The sequence below is a fragment of the Mustela putorius genome, unplaced genomic scaffold, assembly GCF_011764305.1.
Source record: "Mustela putorius furo isolate JIRA1106 unplaced genomic scaffold, ASM1176430v1.1 tig00003898_pilon_pilon_pilon, whole genome shotgun sequence".
NCBI lineage: Eukaryota > Metazoa > Chordata > Mammalia > Carnivora > Mustelidae > Mustela > Mustela putorius.
Genome location: NW_025422047.1, coordinates 11882727 through 11905290, shown reverse-complemented (window position 1 = coordinate 11905290; position 22564 = coordinate 11882727). Strand labels below are relative to the sequence as shown.

General features: G+C 43.5%; 1 protein-coding gene across 2 annotated transcripts in view; it reads right to left on the bottom strand.

The window, feature by feature from the left end:
* Positions 1-6445: 6445 nt before the first annotated feature.
* Positions 6446-22564, bottom strand: part of SQOR (sulfide quinone oxidoreductase) — a 51023-nt gene continuing 34904 nt past the window's right edge. For both annotated transcript variants that reach the window (XM_004751317.3, XM_004751318.3), the window contains exons 6-10: positions 20558-20767; positions 14543-14726; positions 8555-8622; positions 8082-8260; positions 6446-6764 (exon numbers count right to left, since the gene is read on the bottom strand). In XM_004751317.3, the coding sequence (XP_004751374.1) occupies positions 6707-6764; positions 8082-8260; positions 8555-8622; positions 14543-14726; positions 20558-20767 (699 nt within the window). In that variant the 3' untranslated portion in view covers positions 6446-6706. The remainder of the gene's footprint in view (positions 6765-8081; positions 8261-8554; positions 8623-14542; positions 14727-20557; positions 20768-22564) is intronic.

The following is a 22564-nucleotide window of genomic DNA, read 5'->3' as shown; positions in this document are numbered from 1 at the left end:
CTTTATGTTTATTGCAACATCATTTACAATCACCAAGCTATGGAAGCCCCCCAATTGTCCATTGATAGATGAATTGATAAAGATCATGCACACACGCACATACACACACACAATGGAATATTATCAAACCACCAAAAAGAATAAAATCTTGCCATTTGTGACAACACAGATAGACCTTGAGGGCATTATGTGAGGTGAGAACAGACAGAGAAAGACAAATACCATATGATTTCACTTATGTGTGGAATCTAAAATGAAAACAAACCAAAAACCAATAAACAAGCTCATAGATACAAAGAAAAGATGGATGGTCACCAGAGGTTGAGAGTGGGAAGTGGGTGAAATGGGTAGAGGGGGTCCAAAGGTACAAACTTCCAGTTATGAAGTAAATAAATCGTGGGGATATAATGTACAGCATAGTGACTGTAGTTAATACTACCCGATTATATATGTGAAAGTTACTAAGAAAGTAAATCTTTAAAGTTCTCATCACACACACAAAAATTTCTGTAACTATAGATGTTAACTACATTTATTGTGGTGATCATTCTGCAATATATACAAATATCAAATCATTATATTATACACCTGAACTAATATGGTATTATATGTCAATCATACCTCAATTTCAAAAAATAGCCCAAAAAAAGAAAAAGAAAAAAAATCCGAACCCAAGATCCTCTATAAGCCCATTTTCTACACTGTCTTCCTATGGTCCAATATTCTATCCATACCAAATTATCTATAGTTCCCTCATTTTCCCACCTCCATCCCTTTACACATTTGTTCCCTATGCCTGGGAAGCTTCCACTCTTCTCCTGGGAAAGTCTCGCCCATGCTTCAGGATCATAGAGGTACTAATGGTTTGGGGTGCTCAAAATATTTTTCTACCAATTTCCTGTTGGTAGCAACCCTGCTCCCCTAGACGTGGAGTGCACACATGGCCAAAATATAGCTGGTTAGTTCAGTTACTTAGCAAATATTTACTAAGAACTTACTTTGTTATATATCATACTGTTATATATCATACTGTTGTATGTGCTATTCTAGATCATACTCTTCTAGGTACTATTAATACAACACAGAACAAGATAAATCCCCTATCTGAATGATGGAGGAAACACATTTGTTTATTATGTGAAAGTCATAATCCTTCCCCCGAAATGGTTCATGGATATTTAAAAAGCAAAGTTCCTCTTTTCCCTCTAGGAAAGTGAGGCTGGGAGGACATGCATATAGTTCTCATTCCTAGCCACACTGAGAAAGCTTGTCTGCCACAGAAGATTGACTCGGGGAAAAAGAATTGGGAGATGGAAAGAGAAGTATCTTGACTATATTATTTGACTCCTAGATCTAGCCAAGCCTGAAGTCTACCCTTGGATTTCCTAGTTACATGAGCCATTAAGTTCTCCTTTTTTGCTTAGGCCTATTTGGGTTAGATTTCTGTCACTTGCAAACAGATGAGTCTTAACTATACAGGGACTTTATCTTTTTCTGGACATTTTCCCTGAATGACTAGTATAAGTCAGTGGTATGTTCTGAATTCTATGAGCACATACAAATGGGACATCTATCTTGGCACTTGACCTAAGTAACTAAACAGAGCTCACTTAGGACAAAGACTTTCATCTTTGAATCCCCAGGGTCTTGTATATATTAGACACTTCCAAACTGTTTGTGGGTGTGATTAATAATGAATTCTCACAGTTATTAAATCCCTGGAGAGAGAGGTTGATTGAGATCAAGAGAGAATTAATACAAAGGGCCTTCTAAGATCTAAACTAGCTGGACTCAACACAACTTAGGTCAGAGCAGCTGCCCACAGGACCCCTCCTGTAAAGGCACCCATCTGTTTCTATGAGATATCTCATTACAAATCACTAGGAAGCAGCCAGTCCACTTTTTTATTGACTTGAGGCAATTAACAGCTTACACCTAGAGCAGTGCTTACTATTTGCTGAGCACTAAGTAAGAGTCCTCACAGTAACCCAGGAAGGTAAATACTACTACAGTCCCAAACTTTATAGGCAAGAGAACAGGGCCTGGAGAATTTCCCCTAGATCACACAGCTCAGTGAGACTCCGGCTCAATCCCAATCTGTGCTCTTAGCTACAACTGTGCACTGGCTCATCTGTATCACCAGGAAATTCCCAACTCTGAAAGTCTGTTGAAATGAGGCAGAGAGATATACTATTGAGTCACACAATCCACCTGGCTTCCAGTTAGGACAAAGATGTTGAAGTCCCCTGTCTTATGACCCCCTTTCTCCCAGGCAGGCAAGCATTCCTAGTCTAAGGGGACGTTGTATTTGAGTGCTTTGTTCAGAGACAACAGTTAACATCATAATCTTCAGTGTCTGTGCTGAACTGCTGAAAGCTACACCTTGATTCATTTGCTTACCTCAATTCTGTGAAGTAGGTGTTACCATCCACTCTTCAGGCCCCAAGGTGATGGTTAAAAAGCCTGAGCTGGGGGTGCCTGGGTGGCTCAGTGGGTTAAAGCCTCTGCCTTCGGCTCAGGTCATGATCTCAGGGTCCTGGGATCGAGCCCCGCATGGGGTCTGCTCAGCAGGGAGCCTGCTTCCTCCTCTCTCTCTGCCTATTTCTCTGTCTACTTGTGATTTCTCTGTCAAATAAATAAAATCTTTAAAAAAAAAAAAAAAAAAAAACCTGAGCTGAATGCTGAGATGCTAGTGAATGGGTCAGGACCCATGAGTCAGGACCGGAATCCAGGTCTACAGTTCCGAGTCCTGTGTTCCGTTGGGCTGCCCTTCAAGATCTGAAGCCAGTGGTACCAGCACAGCAACTGCAGGTCCTGCCTGTCTGCAGCTTCTGCCCCCTGTTGGCCTAGACAGGGCCCCAAATTGTACTGAGGGATGCAGTCGCTGTTCTACTACGGGCAAATATGGGAAGCTATCACTTAATTTAGGGTTTTTGACATGTGCTCTACTCCAAGGAAGTTAATTTAAAAATCAATATTGAGGGAGAAAACTATCCAGTATTTCACCATCCATCTTTCTCAACTGTCTCTTCTACCTCTCTGTTGCAAAGTATTAACCTTGACTTTCTCCTGCTTATTACTGACAAGCATTCTCCTTAGCTACTCGGCAGTTAACCTAACTAGAGAGATCTGGTTTTCATTAATCCACTCAAAGAGCTTCAGCTTGGGGGACACCTGGGTGACTCAGTCGGTTAAGCATCTACCTTCAGCTCAGGTCATGATCCCAGGGTCCTGGGATCAAGTCCCACATCGGGCTCTCTGCTCAGTGGGGAGCCTGCTTCCTCGTCTGCTCCTTCACCTCCTGCTCTTGCTCTCTCTCAGATAAGTAAAATCTTTTTTTTTTTTTTTTAAGATTTTATTTATTTATTTGACAGAGAACACAAGTAGGCAGAGAGGCAGGCAGAGAGAGAGAAGCAGGCTCTGCACTGAGCAGAGAGCCCGATGCGAGGCTCGATCCCAGGGTCCTGGGATCATGACCTGGGCCGAAGGCAGAGGCTTTAACCCGCTGAGCCACCCAGGCAACCCAGATAAGTAAAATCTTTAATTAAAAAAAAAAAAAGCTTCAGCTTGGGGTGCCTGATAGCTCAGTCCATTTAGCATCTGCCTTCAGCTTCTGTCATGATCTCAGGGTCCTCAGATGGAGTCCTACATCATCTGCTGCTCCCTCTGCCCCTCCACACCCCCACTGCTCACTCTCTCTCCCTGTCTTTCTCTCTCAAATAAATAAAATCTTTAAATAAATAAATAACAAAAACTTCAGGTTATCCAAAGCATTCCTCTTGTTCCTTCCTTGCCTGAGATGATCACAATGAGTTCATCCTGACTGAAAGCTCCAAGTGGTATCTTAGGGCGTGAACAGGGAACTTTGCTTCAAAATCAGACTGGAGTTATCCAGTGCATTAAAACAATCAGAGAAGCTACTCTTAAATGTTGGATTACAAAAGCTACCTTCCTCAAAAAGAAAAAATTCCACGTCTTTGATAATTTTGTTTGTAGGATTGTTGCAGGATTATGTGAGGAAAGTATCTAGTACTGACTATACCCCAATTCTCTACTAGGTATGAGACATACATGTGTTACATTAATTAATTAGTAATTCTCTTAGCCAACACAAAGGATCTGTGCTCCTCATATAACTAATTACTCGCCAGCCTACTCTCTACAACCAACCTCTGGGTCTTCAACACATAGGAAGTATAAAATACAAATAGTACTTGCAGTGTGATTTGTTTGTTTGTTTGTTTGTTTTCAGAAAGTTGACATGTGATAGTTAGGTCAACAGAGAAAAAGACACCAAGACTTATTAGTTGCTATAACTGGGGGATGGATTTGGAGTCATTTTTATTTTTTGTTTATCTCTGTTCTCTACATTTTCTACAAGAGTCAGACATAGAGGGTGCCTGAGTGGCTCAGTCAGTTAAGCCTCTGCCTTCAGCTCAGGTCATGATCTTAGGGTCCTGGGATCGAGCCCCACATCGTCGGGCTCCCTGCTCAGTGGAGAATCTGCTTCTCCCTCTCCCTTTGTGTTCTCTCCCTCAAGCTTGCTCTTACTCTCTCTCAAATAAATAAATCAACCCCTTTTTTTTAAAAGTTTGACATAAGAAAAAAACACTAAAAGTGTTTTTAACAGAAAAAAAATCTACTAAATCTGAAACCATGTCCCCCTTGATGACAAGTGCTACTTCCCTCCCTGGACCCCAGTGGTCCCTTAGCTGCCATCCCAGCTCTGTTATTACACCCATAGCTTGCCCACGGCTAATGCCAAGGCAGGAATTTCAACTCCTGGGAAGAAGCTCCTGGGACAAGGTGTGGGGACCAAGGAGAGACTGTTCAAATCAATAGTTCCAGACTGGTGTCCCTTCGGTATTCTGAAGGTATCAGCCTCTGAGTGAGACAGATCTCCTCACAGGGCAGGACCTGTAACCTCACTCCGACAGGGACCCCACCACTAGAGAAACAACCCACCCTCACCTCAATTGTGGTCTTACGTCCTCTTCCACTACCTGATCCAGTAACTGGAGGCAGTCCCAAGGGAAGGTCTCTCCCTTGGCCAACCCTACATTTGTGGTTAAGGAGATAAGGTTTCAAAGACCAAGCTTTTCTGGAATTCTGGCCAATAGCGGTTACCGCCCCCTCCAGCGTTGGCAATAAATTCTGCCCAGCATGATGCGAATCCAGAAGCAATTCCCTGATGCTTGGAGCTTTATTCAGAATACATGATCGTAAGTGGACCCAGGAGGCTCTCTGGTTCACCCTGCAAAGGGTTTCAAATTGACTTGACCTCAAGCCAATGGCGTCCTCAGCCATTCCAAGAATCCCAGCCCATCCCTAACAATGCAGAAACCGTCTTCACCAGCACTTTTGTCCACATCCAGGGAGAAAGTAACGGCTGGCTCTTTCCAGGCCCTCTTGGATCTTGCAGAGGAAGGTCATGGGAGGTAAACAGCATCCAGCTCTCCCTGATTTCACATGCCTGAGGGAATGAGCAGCCCACCAGGAGCCAGCCTGCAGCCACCTCAGGAAGGAGTCAGAGTAAAGGGCAGAATAATCCTGCCCCCCGCCTGCTTCACAGGCACTGGGTGAATGTGCAGGAGGTGATGAGCTCCTTTGCTCTCCCTTTCCAGGCCTGAGGTGGGGTGGGAGGCAGTGAGCGCACCTGTGAGAATGATCAATATATTGTCCAAACAGGACATTTTTGAATAAAAGGGGGCACTGTTAATAGCTCTGCTAGGATAGCAGATGTTAGAGAGGAATACTGCAGACAAGCCAGAGATGTGGCTACCACAGAAAACATCTTCCTTCCACGCCTATAACCGGGGGTCCTCTGCTGGAGTGGTGCCCTGTACCCTCCTGGAACGGAAGCCACTGAAGAAAGTCTGCTTTCCGAACCAACCAAGGTCTCATCCTGCAAACCCTCCCACATTCCAGGAAAAGAGGAGGAAACTATCCCATAAACCTCAGAAGTCTGGGCAGAGCACCCTCTGTTCACTGCTGCGTCTCCCAGGCCAACATCATGCGTGGCAGGTAGAGCTTGCTTTGTAAATATTTGTTGAATGATTGACTGAGTGCCTGAGCAGTTTCTACAGTCATCAGCAGAATTCCAGGAAATCAGAAAGACTTAGCAGTCCTGGGTAAGTAACATTGTTACCTAAACTAGGTAACCGTTCAGGTTTGAACTCTGAATGGTTGTAACAGGCAGCGGCCACCAGGCCCCTGAAGAGGAGGTCTATGCATCATGTGCTCAGGGCTATCTCACACACACCGTTTGAAATAGTATTTTCCCTGGAGTGACTTTTCTGTGAATCCAAGCAGGCTCTGGGGAAATGGCGCCAGCTGTCCGTGGGACACTTATAAGTAGGCAACAGGTAAGCTTCCACCACCAACTCTGGCTCCCAACAGCTATAACTTTTCATCCCACCAGTCAAGATAAAACTGTCTCATGGAATCTCAATCAATGGCAAGCTTTTATTTAAAAAATAGAAATCTATCCTCTCATTTGAATATTTCCAAAGAATCAAACTCATCTGGGGCAGACCACATGGTGGCTATCCAGAGGCACTGAAAAGGGAGGCATTTGGTCACCATGATCCAGCAATTAAGTCTTTGCACAGGGTTAGGTTTTAAGTTCTTCTTGCTGCTCTTGGTCAGTCAGCGACTGTGATTTGGGTTCAGAAGCCATCCAAGGAGAGCGAGGGTTGAGCCCTCCTTAACTCATACCCAGATGGAACACCTTCCTCAGAAAAGCTGGTCCTCCCCAGTAGCCCCTGGAAGAAATGACAAAGAAGATTATTTGCATCAGAAAAGATGAGGGAGACTTCAGCAGCAGGAAGTTGAAAGGGAGGCGAGGTTGCTCTGGAAGCACGGGCTTCTCAGCACGGAAAGCAATGTCTGTCTAGTGAAGTAGAAAGATCCCATGACCACAAGGGGACAACCTACTTTGGATCCTGGCTTTAACACAGACTTGCTGTGTGAGCCTGGACACGCAGACTCAGTTCAACAAATTGTTATGAAGTCTTTGCTGCAGGCGAACTGCAATCCTCTCTACGTTCGTTTGCTCGTATATTAAGTATAGGTCAGGGTTTCTCAACCTTGGCCCTGCTGACATTTTGGACCAGATATTTCTTTGCTATGGGTCTGTCTTGTGCATTTTAGGATGTTTAGCAACATCTCTGGCCTCTGCTCACTAGATGCTCCTAAGCATCTCCTCCATTGTGACAATCAAATATATCTCCCAATATTGCCAAATGCCCCCTCAGGGGCAAAATCACCCCTGGTTGGAAACTACAGGTATACATATCCTGATTTAACCATCTCTTAAGGGTTTGGACAAGTGAAATGAGATTGTCACTTTTGGGACAAAGAAGAACTATTAATTTTTATTCTATTTACTGAATGCCTACTATGTAGCTGTCTCTGCATCATCTCATTAATCCTCATCCTGTGAGGGAGGCAATGTTCCTTTCATTTTGTAGATAAGAAACTTAAACATAAAAAAGAAAACATAAAGAAACTTAAACAGAGTGTTTAAGCAACTTGCCCTAGGACACTCAGTTAGTGAATGGAAGAAGCAGGACTCAGACACAAGTCTGACTCCAAAGCTATGCTCTTAATCACTAGGTTTTCTTTTTCCTGGCATACAATAAAAACCAAAAGTGGCAGATGAAAAAGTATTTGACACGTGGAAGTGATTTACTACTACTACTACTACTACTACTACTACTCTACTACTACTATTATTACTATTACTATTAATCTAGCACCAAGAGAGAGAAAGGGCATGGAAAACAGAAGATTTGATCACTGCCACTAATGAAGAAGGGAAGAGGCTGCCTCCCCCTGTGGCTGGCAGATGTGGAATGATTCCTTTCTTTCACCCAGAGCGGCCTCTTTCCCACCAAGTATGTCTGAGGTGAGAAGACCCTGGGCCGCCATCACTCATCCAGGAGAAAACACAACAAAGCAGATGCCATCTTCCAGTTCTGCTCTGGGTCCTGATGGCTCCTACAGCTTGAAGTCCTCCTTGAAACAACCATCCTGCACAAGTCAGTGAGGTGTGTCTCTACCCTAGAAGATGACCTTACCTCAGCATCATATTCCAATACAGGAAAGGCATCAGGTCGGCCTTCATGAGGTACATGGTAAGTCGCTCTCTGCTCTGGTCAAAGGGGAAGGTTTCCAGCGGCTGAGCATTGTAGTCGAACTCCGCAAGAATCACACGGTTGTAGCCAGTCACCAGTGGACACGAGGTGTAGCCATCGTACTAAATTTGCATGTGAGACCAAGTGAGAAAGTGACTTTTTTCATGGTATGACAGAAATACTTGAGAATTTATGATTTACTCTAGAGAGTGGCAATTTTCTTCCTTTTTTGTATATTTTCATTTTTTATACAGTGAAAAATGTAAATTATCTAACAAAAATACATACTAAAGAGGCAAAAATTAAAGTGCCCGTATGAAAGAAACCAATTAACAAAGTGGCAGATTGTGGGAAAACACTGCTTTCACACAGAAGAGATGTTAATTGAGCTAGGGCTTCTTATAAGGCATACAAACCTTTTTCATTGGTTTTTGATTCTTCATAATCAGAGAAATTGTTCTGTCAAGTATTCCTGACTGGGCAGCTAGGAGAGAAATGGAAAAGTCAGAAAAATATACGCATCTAGGTTTTCTAAGAAAACTAAGTTGTAGGGCGCCTGGGTGGCTCAGTGGGTTAAGGCCTCTGCCTTCAGCTCAGGACATGATCCCAGGGACCTGGGATTGAGCCCCACATCAGGCTCTCTGCTCAGCAGGGAGCCTGCTTCCCTTCCTCTCTCTCTGCCTGCCTCTCTGCCTACTTGTGATCTCTCTCTGTCAAATAAATATATAAAAATCTTAAAAAAAAAAAAAAAAGAAGAAAGAAAACTAAGTTGTAGATAAATACCAACAAGTTAAGAAGCCTTTATTCCCTATCCCTCCAGATTTTTACCTGGAACATGGCTCACCTTACCACTCTGGCTACCAGAAGGGGTTCTTTAATTCACCAAAGGCCCACACAGATGCCTCTGTACGTTTGAAACTCAAGAGCCAATCCTATCTGAACAAGAGAACTGTAACAGTGGCCCTACCCCAAACCCAGTTCCCCTTCTCCTAGGGGTCAATGGTTGTCAACTTGGCCTCTGTGTCCAGAATCCCCTAGCCTATTCGGATGTCCCTCTGTCCTTGTTCAGACGGCCTCAGATATATTCAATTGGGCCAAACAGTGAGTTTTTCTTTGTCCTAGAATGCCCTGGCAGAGGCTGGACCAGATGTAGACAGTCAGACAGGTAGACGGATGTTCTTGGTTTTTGACAGCAAGAGTGGAAGGCTGCCTTTTCTATTATGAAAATATTCAAACTCTACCATTCTTGCTCCTTCTATCCTATCAGATGCTACTGGTTTTTTTCTGGAGTATTTTCAGAGCAAACAATCACATCAATTCACCCATAAATATTTCTGTGTATATCTCTGAAAAATGAGGAAATTTTATTATTTTTTTAAAAGATTTTATTTATTGGGGCACCTGGGTGGCTCAGTGGGTTAAGCCTCTGCCTTCAGCTCAGGTCATGATCTCAGAGTCCTGGGATGGAGCCCCGCATCGGGCTCTCTGCTCAGCAGGGAGCTTGCTTCCCCCCTCCCCTCTCTGCCTGCCTCTCTGCCTACTTGTGATCTCTACCTGTCAAATAAATAAATAAATAAAATCTAAAAAAATAAAAAATAAAAATTTTATTTATTTGACAGTGAGACACGAGGTGTAAAAGTCAGGAGTCAATAAACTTTTTCCGTAAAGGAGAATTATATAGGGGTGCCTGTGTGGCTCAGTCAGTTAGTGTCCAACTCTTGATTTTGGCTCAGCTCATGATCTCAAGGTGTGAGATGGAGCCCCCTCATCGGGCTCCATGCTGGGCATGGAGCCTGCTAAGGATTTTCTCGCCCCCAACTCCTTCTCTAAAAAAATACAATAAAGAAAAACTTTACAACTTGTGGGCCCAGAGGACAAGAGGCAAATATCAAAGATATTATATAACAAGAGAGAAAACAAGACAAAAAATTATTTAAAAAATCCAAAATAAAAAAATAATTTTTTGTAATACAGGTCTACTAGAAGAATGGAATTCTTTTTCTGACCCTCAGTGCTCCCTCTCATCAAACTGATTATAAATGTTAAACGAAAGAAATCATTCCTACAAAAACAGGCAGAACATTGCACCTGTCCAGCAGAGTATAATTTCCTGATGCCCAAATCAAAAGAGAAATAAATGTTTTTCCAAAATGTGGAAGTTCAAAAAAATGAGGAGTAAATAATTCTGCTTAAAAATATAAACTGGCTGGGGTGTCTGGGTGGATCAATCGGTTAAGCATCTGAATCTTTTTTTTTTTTAAGTTTTTATTTATTTATTTGAGAGAGATAGCGAGCATGGTGGGGGGTGGGCAGGCAGAGGAAGAGGGATAAACAGGCTCTCCACGGAGCAGGGAGCCCAATGTGGTGTTTGATCCCAGGACCCTGCGATCATGACCTAAGCCAAAGGCAGATGCTTAGCAACTGAGCCACCCATGTGCCCCAAGCATCTGACTCTTGATTTCAGATTAGGTGATGATCTCAAAGTCGTGAGATGTAGCCCCGTGTCACGCTCTGTGCTCAGTGAGGAGTTTGCTTGATGTTCTGTCTCTCCCTCTGTCCCTCCCCCTGCTTGCGCTCGCTCTTTCTCTAATATATAAACTGGCTGTCCTCATTGTTTTAACATAACTAAAGATCCTATTTCCATTTTGGAAAACTTTGTTCCCTTTTGAAGGCCACAAAGAGTTTGGAATCTTTACTGAAAGACCCAAGGAGGCTTCTGCACCAGGACATCCAGGCCACCAGATGAGGAGAAACAGGGCCCAGCAGATACCACCTGCAGAGAGGCCGGGACCCAGGAAGCAGTCACACTGTGAAGTGTCGGGTATCCAGGTTTAAGGTGTGTGTGCATGAAAGTGTATGGGAGTTGTAGGTTTTCCCTGTATTATAATCCCCTTCTGTTATTCCCAAACCTTCTCTTAACTTTTGTTAAATATCACATCCCGGTCTTGACTGTGGTGTGGGTAATGAAGGGACAATCTTCAGAGAAAGAGGTCTGAGCGACGGGGAAGCTAGATTCAATGTGGCAACATGGGGTCTCACTCAGAGTAGCACAGTGGTCTGGAATGAGGTTCGACACCTGGCTGGGTGGCAAGTAAGCCAAGGATGGGTTATGGAACAAGTGAAAGCCTTGCTAGGGCTACTCAGGACACCCAGGAAAGGGAATCTACTGAGCAATGTGGATCCACCTAGGGAACACTGGGACTGCAGTCATTTCGTCGCTAAAATGTGAAGTGACATATATATATGCATTTAACATGAATGAATGAAAACATTCATGCTGTTTGAAATGCAAATGGACTGGAAACAACATAAATATAAATTAAAGAGTAGACTCATTAAATGAATTCAGGAGCAACCATACAAAAGCATACAGACTGGAAAAAAAAAAACAGATGTAGGGCGCCTGGGTGGCTCAGTGGGTTAAGCCGCTGCCTTCGGCTCAGGTCATGATCTCAGGGTCCTGGGATTGAGTCCCGCATCGGGCTCTTTGCTCAGCGGGGAGCCTGCTTCCCTTCCTCTCTCTCTGCCTGCCTCTCTGCCTACTTGTGATCTCTCTCTGTCAAATAAATAAATAAAATCTTAAAAAAAAAAAAAAAGATGTAAAAACAATGGGGACACTCTCTAAGTGGTTAGGGGGAACACAGAAGCAGCAAATTTTCCACTTAAAACTTTTTGTGTAGGGGCGCCTGGGTGGCTCAGTGGGTTGAAGCCTCTGCTTTTGGCTCAGGTCATGATCCCAGGGTCCTGGGATCGAGCCCTGTGTCTCTCTGCTCAGCAGTGAGACTGCTTCCTCCTCTCTCCTCTCTCTCTGCCTGCCTCTCTGCCTACTTGTAACCTCTGTCAAATAAATAAATAAAATCTTAAAAAAAAAAAAGACAACTTTTTGTGTAATCGTACTTAATATTATCTCTTCAGAACAGTGAATGTAATGTGTCTGAAGTAGGCCACACTCTGGGTAATCTGTGCCCCACGTGTACCCACAGGCATTTTCCACACATAAATTCAGCAGGTTACATTAAAAGAAATGTAAATTGAGAGTATCGTCACACAGTCTGCCTGTAAATCACAAAGAGAAAAGATATCTTTATAGTAGAGAGAACTGACAGGCACCCCTTTACCCACTGATAAAATCTAGCTTCACCAAGGATAAGACAAGCTAACATGGTGGGCCCCTAAGGGGAGGCAGCGGGAGGAACACAGTCTCATGTGTGGAGGGTCTTGCCAAAATGAATCACCTGAATCTAATTTTAAGACCACCACCAAACAATTCTAAATTATGGGATGTTCTACAAGACAACCAATCTCAACTCTTCAAAAAGCCAGAGTCATAAAAGTGGGGGAAAAAAAAAAAAAAAGGTCAGAAGGTCTATTCTAGATTAAAGGAAACCAAAAAGACAGCCCTTAACTGGCTTATGGATTTAAGGGGGGTGACGTGGGGGTCATAAAGGCCATTTTTATGAAAACTGGAGAAATCTGAACTGGATATGAGATGATTATATATGAGACAATACAGTGTTCGATTCCTTCGACATGATCATGGTCTTATAGATATAGAAGAGAAAGTCCTTGTTTTGTTTTGTTTTTAAAGCGAAGGTCAAGCAAAGCTTTATTTCGCACCAAGCATCAAGAATCTAACCAAATGTTCGGGATGCACCTCTTATAAGAGAGGGCGACCCTTCTCTGTTTCACAGACTAGCTTTTAAAGGCAAAGGCCATGCGGTCGGGCCTGGCCACGCACAGGTGGCCAACTGAGTTATAATTTACCCTAGTAGACATTTGACCCAGCCTATCACCTTGGTTGGGATTGGCGCCCAAAAGGCTCCCAAAGGGCAGGGCCCATTCTCCTTGGTAACCAGGGAGACAGTATGCATCCCCCCACTGATCAGATGTCTCCACCTGGCCTGACCCACCCTTATATCTGGGCTTTATTACCTGGAGCTGGTTATCCGGACTTGTTTTTAAGTGAATCCCCTGGGGGAACGGGAGCAGGGACAGTTGAACTTTAATGAAAGCCTCTTGCTAAGTAGGTCCTTACATTCCCCCCTTTTCTTTGGAGACTAGTCAAATCTTTGACTTTTTAGCCAGTTCTATACCCCACCCCCTTTTAACGGCTGATAGACTGTTTTAATGACTCCAGTGTGATTTACCCAGAAACAGTATTTCTCTCCTAAGGTTATGCAGAGCCCCCCCTTCCTTTTATTAGAAGCAGTAAGTTAAGTACCCCCCTTTTTATTTTGCAATTGCTTATACCTCCCACTGTATCTTAACAACAGGGGCAACAATGAATTTAATGAAATCATTGTTTTTTGAGTCTTAGTTTTAGTCCACGATCGGTGGGGTCCATTGGCAGCAGATGGTCTTATGGATATAGAAGAGAAAGTCCTTGTTCTTAAAGAGATATAGGTTGATGTACTTGAGGGTGAGATATTACTACGTCAAAACCCACTTTCAGATGACTCGCCAAAAAAAATATATAGAGAGAGTAATCAAGCCAATGTTACAAAAGATGACTGTTGGTTAATATTTAAAGGCTATCAGAATATTCATTGTACTTCCCAATTTTTCACGGTTTGAGATTTTTGAAATCAAGAGTTGGGGGGGGCAATGATTATTAATAATGATAAAGACATTGAGTGGGTTTCCCAGAAAGCCCTTCGTGGGTTGCAGTAGTGAAAGTAACAGCCAACCTGTTCTATGGGTGTGCAATTCACACAAAATACTCTCATCCCAGCCACGGGAATGTCTGTATTTTATAGCACCCGGAGAAGACAGTTCTTGTCTAGAGAGGACAGCATCTAAAAGCCAATTCTCCTCATCACTGCTAGTGCAGAACATGGAGGGAAAGAATTTAGTTTTCCAGGCTGAGGCCTTAATCGTGCACCAATGATGGCACGCTCCACTGTATTTGTCCTACGAGAACAATTTTCTGGTCTGCAAGCTTTCATTGACTTGCATGTGTTTTCTGTGGAAACAAACACTTCCCCAGCTTTACAGTGTTTCAAGCTAAAGAAAAATAGCCAACCTGCCTTGTGTCACAGGCAAAAAAGAGGCCGGGCAGAGGAGTGTGGCAGGATGAGAAGTAATGGAATTCCAGAGATCTGGAAAAATGGTACCCTCTCCCAAATGCCCCCTGCCTGGCAAACCACTTCTCGGACCCAAACAAAGGCAGATGAGGTCAGGAGGCTCTTTTTTCCTCATAGGATGCGAAAACTTAGTTCACAGACAACCTGTTTCTGTGTCAGGGTGTTGGGGTAGCTGTGTTAGGATGGCTGAAGTCATTTCTAGGCCACAGAAGGTTTATTATTAATGAAATGCCATTTGTGCCAAGCTTTGGTTTTTGTGATGACAGTGACTTCAGGGTGACATCATTCTGAAAGAGTAAGAAACCTAGCTCATTCTCTTACCCACTGCGGCTGCGGTCTTTGACGTGGGAAGGTTGGTGCAGTCCCCGATGCCGAAGACATTGGGGTATTTCTTGTGTTGAAGAGTTTCTTTATCAACGTCCACCCAGCCAGCAGCATCAGCCACAGGACTTGTCTTGAGGACATCTGGCGAACTCATGGGTGGTGTTACATGAAGCATTTCATACTACAAAGGAAAACATCCACATGGGTGTTTTTTCCAGTTATTTGTCCAGCCTCAAAAGTTGTCCCCCAACCTCCCTTATCCAGACACTGAACCGTGCACTACCTACTTCACGTTTGCACTAATCCACACCTTCTCCAAGGTCTTAAATGCTCCCAGGCAGCGTCCTGATAAAACAACTAACCATTCTCTTGCCTGATGTGGTCTCCCCGTAGACAGCTGACGTGATCCTTCTGGGCAGAAGGGATTGGGAATCAGAAACACCGGAATGAACCTCACTAACCCCAATGTGTCTGTTACTCCTAAAAAAAAAGGACGTGGTGGTTCTCAGTTGCTCTCCCTGATCCTTGGCTGTCTACTTGCAAAGTCTGGTACTTCGGTTTTATTTTGCAAAAAAGGTGCTCAGAGTCCCCAAAACCTGTAAAAACTGTGTGCAGAGCTGGTAAGGGAACACCCTTCCCAAATACCGGTGGACTTCCAAAATCTATGAAGAAAACCAACAGAATGCCAATTTAAGGTGAAATAAAGGGTGGTGAGAATATTCACTAGCATTTTGGAGGAGAGAGGAATCTGATTCAGTGAAGGGTTTACTGAACAGTGTAGGGGACAGGGTGGATTTTTCCCCCCCTAAAAAAAATCCTATGTCAACCACACCCTTGGCAGCACTGCTCTAACCCACCATGATCAATTCGGATGGCTCATTTAATTTTTTAAATTTATGTAATACCTTTTTGTTTATATAACATTTCTGTAGTTTATCCTTTTCAGTCTTTTTATTATTATTATGTATAAACTCTAGTGATTTCAACCTGATTTAAGAGTCCCAAAACATTTCATTAAGGTGCAAACTTTAGCCTCTTAAGACAATCCCAGCTTTGTGACAGTCCATAGGTCCTGGCTTCCGTAAGGAGGTCCATGCCCTCGTTAGTGGGACAATCATGGCAATCATGGACAGCAATCACGGACAGCAGAAGGAGTTAAGGAGGTGGCTTGTCTTTATTCCCACTCTCAGCCGGTTAGAAGTGTAATTAGCCCTAAGGCAGAACAGTGCTGTAAATGGCCAGTACTCCTTTCCAAGGGGATCTTGGGTAGTTCTTTATTGGCACAGGCCCCTGAGCCTGCGTCTCCTAATGACCATGGAAACCGAGCACATGACTGCAAGATAATGTATGAAATGGGCCACAGCCATCATCCACCAAATTACTAAGGCTGGGTCTGTTTTTCTATAATTAACCAAAACTACTTTTTCTTTCTTTTTTTTTTTTTAGCTGAGGGAGAAATCTTACCAGAGTCATCTCAATCCACTGGCATCAATGTGCTTAAATTTCACAAGTACACATGAATTCCATACATCTTTGCTAGAAGGAAAGTTAAATGTTTCCATATAATCATAAAGGCATGAAGTTTTAATTGAACTAAAATCCTACAAAAGATATACTAAGGTCTGCTTTACAGATGTATTGAAAATTAACATGGGCATTTAGCCGTAGCTTGTCCTTCATACGTTATTTCCACAAACCGTGTATAATGAAGAACTTGGTTCTCCTTCATCACCAGAAAATAATCTATTCCAAATAGCGGTTTTGAAATTTTCATGTTGAGAAGCAGCATTTGGGAGGCTTGTGGGAAATGCAGGTTCCTGGGGCCCACCACCCCCAGAGCCCAGTGCAGCGGGTCTGGGTGAGGCCCAGGACTCCACACTCTAACAAAATCTCAAACAAAAATAGAGATTCTGACACACAAAACCTGTAGGTCTTAGAAGCTCTGGCCTGAAGGAACAGGTTTGTTTACAATGAAAAACAGGGGGCGCCTGGGTGGCTCAGTCCTTAAAGGTCTGCCTTCACTCCACAGAGCCCCACGTGGAGCCCTGCACTGGACTCCCTGCTCAGCAGGAAGCCTGCTTCTCCTTTTGCCTGCTTGTGCTCACTCTCTCTCTCTGACAAATAATAAAATCTTTAAAAAAAAAAAAATGAAAAACAGAATGTCATTATATGGACAAGCCATTTCACCTTCCATTTGCTTATCTATAAAGAAATACATTATCACTGACCATTGAACAATTTAGGCTATAGGCTTTCTTTTTCTTTTCTTTTCTTTTTTTTTTTAATTCTTTACAGTGGTGATTCTCAATCCTGCCTGTACACGAGAATTATCAGAGGAAATTTTGAAACTCCCAATCATCATTTCACACCCCCCAAACTAATTAATTAAAATCTGTGGGGGTTAGACTTAGCCATCAGAACATTTAAAAGCTCCCCAAGTAATTTCCATGTGCAGTCAGGGCTGGGAGCACTACTTCAACACCTTTTAGCAAATTTTTTGAAATCCCTTGGGTTTGGAAAGAAAATCTGACCTGAAATCCTATCACTCAAAGGGGACCAAATATCCTTCTTCTTTATAAACCCTTTAGAAGAATAACCATTTAGGGGTGCCTGGGTGGCTCAGTGGGCTAAAGCCTCTGCCTTCGGCTCAGGTTATGATCCCAGGGTCCTGGGACTAAGCCCAGCATTGGGCTCTCTGCTCAGCACGGAGCCAGCAGAGCCTCTCTCTTCCTGCTGCTCTGCCTACTTGTGATCTCTGTCTGTCAAATAAGTAAATAAAATCTTAAAAAGAAAAAAAAAGAAGAAGAAGAAGAACCATTTATTTATCCAAGTTCTCATCCACAACTTCAACTATCAAGAGCACAGCTGAGAACTGGAGTAAAAACCACCGAATAACAAAATTAAAGGCATACACTTTGCTCATATAACTATGCTGGGGGCCCTGACTTGTAGCCCATTCACTTTACTTTACAAAGAATTGAACAAGTTTGGCTATCTCATTTGCCAGTCAATAAAGAATAAGCAGCAGCAGCTTAGATGAGCTGAAGCTGGAGGGACCTTCTGAAGTCACTTAAAACTGCCTGACAGCCAGGAAAAAAGAAAACTGAAAAGCTAAAAAAAGGACACATACAAAATCAAATAACAGAGTTGTCTGAGACCCTTTTGGAGGTGATAACTAGCCCCAGTAGGCCCTAGGAGCATAACTATATAAAAAGCTATTCAAAGGGGCGCCTGGGTGGCCAAGTTGGTTAAGCGACTGCCTTTGGCTCAGCTCATGATCCTGGAGTCCTGGGATCAGTCCCACATCGGGCTCCCTGCTCAGCAAGGAGTCTGCTTCTCCTGCTGACCTCTCTCTTCATGCTCTGTCTCTCTCATTCTCTCTCTCTTCCTCTCAAATAAATAAATAAAATCTTTAAAAAAAAAAAAAAAAAAGCTACTCAAAATTAGGACCGTGAGCTGTAGCAAGCAGGTATCAGATGAGCCTGGGACATCCTGTGACACCAGAAAGCAAGAAAATGCTCAAAAATATGGCAGCAACAAGTCACAAGGCCATCGCCATCTTGAAAGGGCTCCTACTGACCAAATCTGAACAATGTGAGCACCAAAATAATTATGGACAGTAAGGAATTATAAACCATTGGGGGTTAAAACAAAATTCATGAGTTCATACCAATAACTAATGAATTAAGAGAGAAGGGAGGGCTTTTGCAGACAGAATGCTAACAGCCTACTGTTAAAGGTAGAGAAAATGCTTAATTGGAAAAAAACGCCATTTTCCAACTGCCATAGTAAAGACTGGATTAGGCAAAAATGATCAGTGGATGGTAAATCCAGTGGGAAACTTAATGAGGAGGGAGTACAATGTTTGCTTGATCTTAAGGTGTTTCCTCACAACCTTTTTTTTAAGATTTTATTTATTTTTTTTGACAGAGATCAAAAGCAGGCAGAGAGGCAGGCAGAGAGTGAGGAGGAAGCAGGCTCCCCGCTGAGCAGGGAGCCCGATGCAGGGCTCGATCCCAGGACCCCAAGACCATGACCTGAGCTGAAGGCAGAGGCTTATTAACCCACTGAGCCACCCTCCCCACAAACTTCTTATTAGTAGCAAGAGGGGAAAATGAATAATAGTTAAACAGTAGAGAAATTGGGCCATCTCTTGACTGTTGATCCAAATGAATATCATCAATGAGGGGCATTTGACCACTGTGTGCTCTCAAACGTGATACCCTAAAAAGACAGGACATCACTTATACAGTACACTTCAGTCTAAAATGCACAGCCAGAAACTGATCACAAGAAAACATAAGCAAACCCAAAATGAGGAGCACTCTATTAAAAAATGAAGCAGTGTGAGGTGGTCTGTATTATTCCAAAATATCAACCAAGGAAGGCCATAGAAATGTTCCAGATCAAAGGATGCTCAAGAGACATCCCAATTATAGACAATACCTGCCTGTGGACTGGGTTCTGCCCTGGAGGGAGAAAAACACTATAAATGCTACTAGGCCAATCAACAAAACCGAATATAAACAACAGACTAAAATATTGTGCCCATGCTAAGTTACCTGAATTGGTAACTGTACTGTGGTTATGTAAAAGAATAGGGCTCTCTTAAAAGATTTACAGTAAAGTATTTAGGTAAAGGGCCATGCTATATGAAGTATATAATTCACCTTTAGAGGCTTTGAAAATATATTATATTATATTATATTATATTATATTATATTATATTATATTATATATTATATTAGGAGAGAGAGAGAGGTCAAATGATAAAGCCAATAGGGCAAAACCCAATAATAAATGAATCTAGGTAAAGGCTATGCAGCACACAGTTTTCTTTGTCCTGGTTTTATGTTTGCAGCTTCTCTGAGTTTAAGATTATTTGCAAATAAAAGTTTAAAATTGGGCGCCTGGGTGGCTCAGTGGGTTAAGCCACTGCCTTCGGCTCAGGTCATGATCTCAGGGTCCTGGGATCGAGTCCCGCATCGGGCTCTCTACTCAGCAGGGAGCCTGTTTCCTCCTCTCTCTCTCTGCCTGCCTCTCTGCCTACTTGTGATCTCTCTCTGTCAAATAAATAAATAAAATCTTTAAAAAAAAAAAGTTTAAAATTATGACCTTGAGTCATCAGTAACATTTTAAATGAGAGTCAATACACACCACTTAAGAAAGGAAAGATATGTGCAATACATTTTCGAACAAGCCTGCACTAAAAAGCTTAAAATGTGAAGTTTTGATGTTTAGAAGATACGTCGTTGACTCACTTCAAAATTCCTTTTTTTAATGGAACCCTTCATTCCTCTAAAGCTGCAGAATGAATAAAATGTCACTGTGAGCCGTTTTCTCATTGCTAATGGCTCTTGCCAGCGTGCTGTAAACAAGTGATTCTCCCACGGATGCTTCTCCAGATGCCTTTACATCCTGCTCTTCAGCCTCATACACGTCTGCAGAAGGACCATTCCCTCTACACGGAAGAAGGAACACGCACACGGAATCCAAGCCCATACACAGAGGCTCCATCTTCCCACATCAGGGCATGGCTCTGCAAGATCCTGCAAGGATTCTGAAGCGCCTCCTCTTGTGCACAGGTGAAAGATGTTTAAAGACACCCCCATCCGTCGTGAACAACCCACAGGCAGGGCTGTTTCTCCGTAAAACAAGACAATCACCAAATCCTCCATTGAAGGAAGCCCTTCCTGAACTCTAGGCAAGACCTGAAGTCATCAAATATTTTTGGCTACTTCAAGTGACTCAGGGGAAGAAGAATGGAGATACAAAACAGGATCAAAAGGCACCTGATACCAGTAGGTAAATGCTCCTCAGCTCCCAGGGACACCACCTCTTGCCCCTTTCTCCTTCCGGTCTATTCTGGTCCACCTCCTCCCCTCCGCTGCCCTGGTGCGCTCATTATAACCAGCCTCCCCCAGCACAAGGATGGCAACTGGGAGGTGGGAGGCATGATGTTGCCAGCATCCAGAGGTGCGTGGGGCTGGCAAGCTTCACTCCCCCACTCACTGAGATCACTTGGGTCTCTCCAGGTTTGTCCAGATTCTCAAAAACAGCCTCCTGTCTATCAGCTCGGACTTCGATGAGGTTTTGCTTATAGTTAACGGTGAGGTTCCTCTCCTGGATGATCTCCTGCAGGGCAGCTGCATACTTCTTAACCCCAAAAATGGTTCCAAGAGAAGTGTTGAAAATGATATTGGCCTTGGATCGCTTCCCTGTCTGGAAAAAATGGAAAGAACAGAAACAACCAACATCAAAGCATTACTCCAGCCACCTTTTTTTTTTTTTTTTTTTTTTTAAGCCTAGACAAGAGGGGTGCCTGGGTGGCTCAGTTGGTTAAAGCCTCTGCCTTCAGCTCAGGTCATGATCTCAAGGTCCTGGGATCGAGCCCCGCAATGGGTTCTCTGCTCAGCGGGGAGCTTGCTTCCCCTTCCCTCTCTGCCTACTGGTGATCTCTGTCGAATAAATAAGTAAAAAATCTTAAAAAACAAAACAAACAAAAAAAAACACCTAGACAAGAATTAAAAGAATTAAAACCCTCAGAAGAGAGCTCACAGCTTGCTCCATCACTATACACTGGTGGGGCAAGGTGTGAACCAATTCACTATCTCCTTATTTTCTGTCAGTGACATAGGAACTAAGTGCATATTTGAGTCAAGGGTGCCATCCATGTGAAGGCCAGAGATGAAGTCAAGTCCAGGGAAAGACAAGCTGAATTGTTTATTGATATACTCATTTGGTCATCCACTCAGTCAGTATTTAATGAGGTCCTAGAGGTGGCTGGTACTGTTCTAGGTGCTGCGGGAACAGCAGTGACCAAAGTTCCCATCCCATTGGCTCATATATGCTTGTATTGTTCATATGTTTCAGAGGCTGGTATTTTCCCAAATGCCTAAGATCTCACAGGGCCTGAAAGAGAAACTTCCTCTTGGCCATCTAAGCCTCTATAGAAAAGAGTTTGCAAAGAGAAGTCCAGGTGGGAAGAAGCAGCTAGTCTCTCTTTTTCTTTGTTCAGCTCCTTTTGGGATTTGTTCATCTGGAGCACACTATTTGCTTGTCTGTTCATCTGGAGAGAAAGAAAGAGGTTGGGGAGGCGCAGGGGAGAGAGAGAGAGAGAATCTCAACCAGACTCCACGCCAAACACAGAGTCCGATGTGAAGCTCAACACTGGGCTTGATCTCATGACCCTGAGATTATGACCCTGCAATCATGACCTGAGCCAAAAATCAAGAGTCAGATGCCTAATGGACTAAGCCACCCAGGTGCCCCTGGATCACACTATTGGAAAGAAGTTAGGTGGGTAGAAACCTCAAAAGCCTGTGCCATCCAGTAATTCTCATGACCCAGAATGACATTTCTTAGAAACAGAAACAATGACTCGAACTGTTCCTTAATTCCCCGGGGTGGCTGGCACGGGTTCGCATAACTCAGGTGAAGGCTTCCCAGGGTGGGTTCCAAGCATTGCATTCAGAGGGCTCTTCTGTCCCAGCTACCTCTCCCCTTCTCTCACCTGCCCCTTTACAGAACCACAGGCTGCTCTGAATCCTGCCATTGCCTCAGGTCAAACTACACTGCAATAAACCAAATGTGACAACCCACACCTCGGTAGGAGGCCGAGAGCCGCTTCCTGCTGCTTCGGGCCAGATGGACTCAAGCTGCCGACATGCTGGAGGCATGTGGAGTGTCCCCACCCAAAGAACTCTTTCCACCCAAGTCTGAAGTTCTAGGTCAACATTTTTTTTTTTTTTTGCCTTTAGAATTGGCATTTTGCCTACTGTGTTTTCTAAGATGTTTATCAAGAGCCAAAAAATATTCATAACTTTGAACTTGAGTGAGAGCAATGGAGGATACTTTTTTTTTTTAAGATTTATTTATTTATTTATTTGACAGAGAGACAGAGAGAGAGCACAAGTAGGCAGAGCAGCGGGCAGAGGGAGAGAGAGAAGCAGGCTCTCCACTAAGCAGGGAGCCCAATGCAGGGCTCCATCCCAGGGTCCTGGGATCATGACCTGAGCC